The sequence below is a fragment of the Labrus mixtus genome, chromosome 8 (genome assembly GCF_963584025.1).
Source record: "Labrus mixtus chromosome 8, fLabMix1.1, whole genome shotgun sequence".
Lineage (NCBI taxonomy): Eukaryota > Metazoa > Chordata > Actinopteri > Labriformes > Labridae > Labrus > Labrus mixtus.
The window spans coordinates 20,049,074-20,054,403 of NC_083619.1; the positions used below are offsets into that span (position 1 = coordinate 20,049,074).

A 5,330-nucleotide genomic window follows, 5' to 3' on the forward strand; every position below is an offset into this window, starting at 1 on the left:
AGGAGACTGTCTTTGCGTCGCCCTCCAACTCTGTGGAATAAAACTATGTGTAGGCTCACATACGAACTGAAGCCTGCAGATTGCATCTGAAATCCTCTGAATGTATGTGTGGGGATTAGTTTATTGCTTTTTAATCTCCGCTGCTTTATAGATTCATCCAAAGATTTCTCTTTTTTTCCCTCTGCATTTCATTCTCTTAATGTTTTGGTATCAGTATATCATGCTCCTTCCATCTGTCACTCTCTCTTCATTATATATATTTATCTCTCTGCTTGTCCATCCTCCATTTTTCTCCCTATGCAATGCATACAGCTTTTTTCCCCTCTTCCCCATTTTTTCCTTTCCTTGCACTCTCTTCCTTAACTAATATCCTGTTCTCTTAGGTAGAGCTGCCAATCCTTTTCAGAAGTCAAAGAACACCTAATTCTTTTGATACATTATTGTATTATGTCGTTCAAGGGAAATATGCTTGACAACATTTTCCCTGCTTCCATTCATGCCAATAGCAGCTCTTTTTGATTTGGTTTGGGAGAGACAGAGGCAGAGAGCAGTGCAGGGAGAGAAGAGAGATCCTCACTAGTCAGTTCTGACAGGGCCGTGCAGACTCAGTGGTCCGTGTCGGACTGAAGTGTCAACTCCAGTTTTACGTCCAAGCATATCGTTAGGAAGACGTCTTTTGTTGCAGTCAGTCATCGATGTGTTTTGATAAGTGAATGTGCACGGCAGCCGGCAGGGCATTTGCACACATCAGCCTTTTTTTCTGTTCCCAGACTAAAGAGAGGCATTTTAAGACAAGAGTGGAGTGAACATGCTGTTAGACACTGGCTCACTGCAGCAGCCTCATTTCCACCCTGTAAGGCAGCAGAAGCTGGTTCTAGTGGGGGGACAGGGGAGAGTTTACGTTAGGAGTCGTTGTTGTTTTTTTTAAGCTAGTGGTTGCATCACAATTCACATTTCAGCACAGCAGCAGCAGCAGAGCTGTGCAACTGTCTGATACACTCTGTGAATTGTTTTCCCATCTTTATTGCTAATATCAGAGCATATTCCAACGTAAGAGCAGATTCTGATGTAAGAGTTGTATTACAGCCAATGGGGAGGGAGACTCCAGCATAATTCAGACAAGCCGAGGTGGCTGTGATGGATAACGCTGCTCACTGAGTCTCAGAGCAATGCAATAGCACCACCTGTTGGTCAGTATGTTCACAACAAAGGGAACAAGCTGCTCACTTCATTGTAATCAAATTAACAGGACAGTTACCTTTAGCTGCTTTCTGGTTATTGAACATTTACAATTACCTGCTGTGGGGCCAGAGGCTGTTCTTACAGAATCAATAAAAGCATAAAAACACTCTGCAACCTGTTGATTTTGACAGTTCATTCATGCTGTCAATAAAGTTGTGTTGTATGTGTTACACAGTAGAGCTGCTCTTCTCTGCTATAACTTAATATGCATATGAATAACCATCATTTTGATGTCCTAAATGCTGTGCTGCATTATGTATTCAAGCCTGATAATTAATTATTTTCCGTTCCTGTTAGGGCCTCTTTTTGTAAAATCCTCTTGTCCCTGATTGAAAAAAAAAAAACAAGAGTGCTCTATTTCTGTGGTTCCCATCAGGACTCCAAAAAAGATGTTGCAAATCAATTTAAGGGGGTCGCCAGATAATTAACGAAGCAGGACAAAAGAAAATAAGTTAAATCTGTATTGAGGTTATTGTAAAGTAGGTTTTCTTTACACCAGAGAATATACTTGGTATTCAGCTGCATAAAGATAAGTCAGGAAGAGGGGAATAAACATAAAATAAAATGTTTATTTTAAAATCAATATTTACAGGATTCTTTTTTTTTTTTTAAGTGTAAACAAAGTCAGTATTTAATAAAGATTGGGTATGCCAAATATTGACTAAGGGATGTGCAAAAGCTTAAAATATAAAAACAATCCATAAAGTGGATTTTAGGTGAATGCAATGTGTCACTTTCATTTCTGCCATGTGTCTGCGACTAGAATGTCATAGTTCATCAAAAACAAAGAGGAGGACCCATACGCAGAAACCAAAAATATTTAACAAACAAAAGGCAAAACAAGGCAACTTCTTTAAAGACCAACGGAAATCCACAGAAGATGTATGAACAGACAACAAGAGGGAGTGAACACTGACTAAATAGACACAGGTAATTAAACACAAGTGAAACTAACGACACAGTTGAGGACAATCAGAGTGATCAAACGGAAACCCGACAAAGGGTGTGTCCAATCAGACTCAAAGCTGATCGTTTGCTCTTACTGACATTGTTCCCTTTTTTCTAGATCCTTGCTTGTGTTGTACTTACTCTCTGGTGTACGTCGCTTTGGATAAAAGCGTCTGCTAAGTGAATTGTAGAATTGTCGTTGTAGAAAGGGAGGAAGTAAGACAAGACAAGAAACACTGGGACAACAACTACAAAATAAAACAGGAAACACTACAGACTAACCTAGGAAATAATACACTGGAAAAATACACACTAGGGAACCAAGCAACACTATGATAGATAGAAAACGCCCAAATAAGACACAAAATGACAACTAAGCAACAAAACAAGGAATAAACTAACGAAACAAGAGTAGACTATAACATAGAAGGCTGAAAAAGTTTCTCTTTTCTTTTAGCTTAGCTTTGAGTTGACCTTGTCACGACTAGTAGACACATTCAACAACTGTTTATTTGAGGGGACATAAAAGGCCAAAGTTGCGCGGCTCGTCATTACAGCATATTTTCCCCCATGAGACAGTCAACCTTGGCTTTGTCACTTTGTCACAGAATTACAAGCCTATTCATTTTTTGGTTGTTGTTGTTACCTTGTTGCATTTTCACATTTCGCTTGTTAAAGACATGAACCTCTGAAAGTACAACAAATCCAACCAAAAAAAACAATTTCACAGTATATTATGCATTAACAACTTTAAAGCTTTGTCTGTATTGTTTTTAATCACATTTACTTCATTGTTTCCCCCCCTTCTCGTTTCCTCTCCACCATCTTCCCCTTCTCCTTTCTACCTCTTTTCTTTCTTCTCCATCTTGTCTCTCACCCTGCAGATTTAATAAGATACAGAACACTAAGAACACGATGAAGAAGGACGGCATCAGCTCTCTGACCTACAGACTGGTTCAGGTCAAGAAGTACCCGCTGTACACAAACATCTCAGTGGAGATCGGCAAACCACCGCCTAGGCCTTTCAAGGGCTAGAGACCGACGGAGAGTCAGGAGGGTTGGCATCCATTGACTGGAGGGAAAAGATGTGAAGAAGAGAGATAATAAGAGGAAAACAAAGAGAACGCATATCCTTGACTTAAAAAAGACTGAAAAGATTAGGGGGTGAAAGAAAAAGGAAAAGTCACAAGCACATCATAGTCTCTTTCTCCCTCTTAATCCCTCTTTCTTCTTTTTTTTTTTTTTAAAGATTTCAGCTCTCTATTTCTGGAAGAAAAAAGGACTCGATTCCTTTCCTCCTACAACTTTTTTCAAGCAGAAATGGCTTCACACCCCTCCCTTTACCAATCAGTGACTTCAGAATTAAAGAGTGGACCAAAGCTGGAGTATCAGTGGCTGACCGAAAGTTGGTGTCAAACCAGGAAACTGAAACTTGGAGTGTTTCCCTTAACAATCTTTCGAAGACTGGAGGGTGTCCAGTGGCATATCGACAGAGGGGACTATACTTTAGGAGATCAGTGGGATGGTTTTCATGGCCAATTCTTGAATACAGGACAGCATCGAGGGGTATTTCTTGGAATATCTGACAGGGTTCATAGACAGAAAATGGAAAAAATGGGCTTTTGACATGCATACAAAGACAGGAAAACGAAGGACACAAGATACCGAAAGGCCTGTTTGGAAATAACAAACCTGGTGGACAACAAACACTACATTTACACCAACAAAAATGTTACTTTTCAAGCATGTAAATGTTGAAGATAATGGGGAATCCCATATTTAATATGGTTACGTTTAGGCCCATGGAATCGTATCTGATGTATTGCATATCAGCTGACTTTTACCTCAACAAATGATGCTAACAGACTCTTGAATATTAACGTCTCCGTCAGGGAGTCTCCTGTCTGGATCGAACTACTCAATCAAATCCTCCGGTATCAATTATTGAATGTGTATTGTGCCTGCATCTACAGCAGAAGACTCAAAAACAGTGCTAAGATAAGAAACCTGTTCTTCACGAGAACCTTCTTTTGGTTCTCCTTTTTTTATAAATATAAACTCAAACTTTGGAAACAGAAACGGACTCAGTGGAGTGACTGGAAAGTTTGGCAACAAAAAGTGAACATATTGAAGTTATGAACGTTTTTTTACTGTGTTGAATGCAGTGTGGTGGAACACATGGGAATACATTTGGAATCATATCGAGGAACAGAAGACAATTAGGCAGGTTTATGCTGACAGCCCAGTCATGATTTGACCCCCATGTGGCACATGATGGATGTTAGCTTTCTGGACACTTTGTTTTTTTCAATCCGCTTTAAGAAAGGTTTATTGTGATAATCTGAATTTAACAGGTCCATTTTTTTCTCTACAAGATGCTAATCCCTTGAGATACAATAACATTCATAAATGTACACATTTGATCATGTACAAACTAGGGATGGGCATGTCAAGCAGAGATATTATTGGATATTCTCTGGGAACTATTGCGAACCATTCAACCATTTTTTTCTTATTTTGTTATTTAATAGCGGTTAGCAAACAGCTTTTAGATGTGCTACAGTCACAGTCTGGCACTATCAATCAATGAACCAATCTTCATTTGTATAGCGCCAATTCATAACTAATGTAATCTCAAGACACTTTACAAAAAGCAGGTAAAAGACCTTACTCATTGCTATATTACAAAGGCCCAACATTAATGAGTCATTAAGCAACATTGAGCAAAGTTGCAGCGGCAAGAAAAAATGTCCTTTTAAGAGGGTGAAATCTTGGGCAAAACCTGACAGCCATCTGCTGAAACTGTGCTGGGCTTACAGTACTAGTAAAGCATTCAAACCTGGTGCCTGCAAATACATTGGAAAAACTATGTTTTTTGATGAGATAGTAAATGCATGAACTCTATGATTCTTTTGGATTATCAACAATCATGGCCCATCCCTAGTGGAAACATGCAGTTTCTGAACATACTGTATATGGGGAACAAAAAAGGGTTCAACAACAAACATGAGTTGGATATGTTCCACAGGCTCCACAGACATCAAGAGTAATCTATTTTGAGGGTCATATTTCAGCTGACAATGTAACCATTATGTCAATATCACAATTCATTTCAACTCTACTGATACTGTTGCTGTGCC

General features: G+C 39.1%; 1 protein-coding gene across 1 annotated transcript in view; it reads left to right on the forward strand.

Annotated features, from left to right (window-relative positions):
- The window catches only part of b4galt2 (UDP-Gal:betaGlcNAc beta 1,4- galactosyltransferase, polypeptide 2), a 143,920-nt gene extending 140,635 nt beyond the window's left edge, over positions 1-3,285 (forward strand). The window contains exon 7 of the mRNA XM_061045029.1: positions 3,075-3,285. Coding sequence (XP_060901012.1) covers positions 3,075-3,225 — 151 coding nt within the window. The 3' untranslated portion in view covers positions 3,226-3,285. The remainder of the gene's footprint in view (positions 1-3,074) is intronic.
- The last annotated feature ends 2,045 nt before the right edge of the window (positions 3,286-5,330 follow it).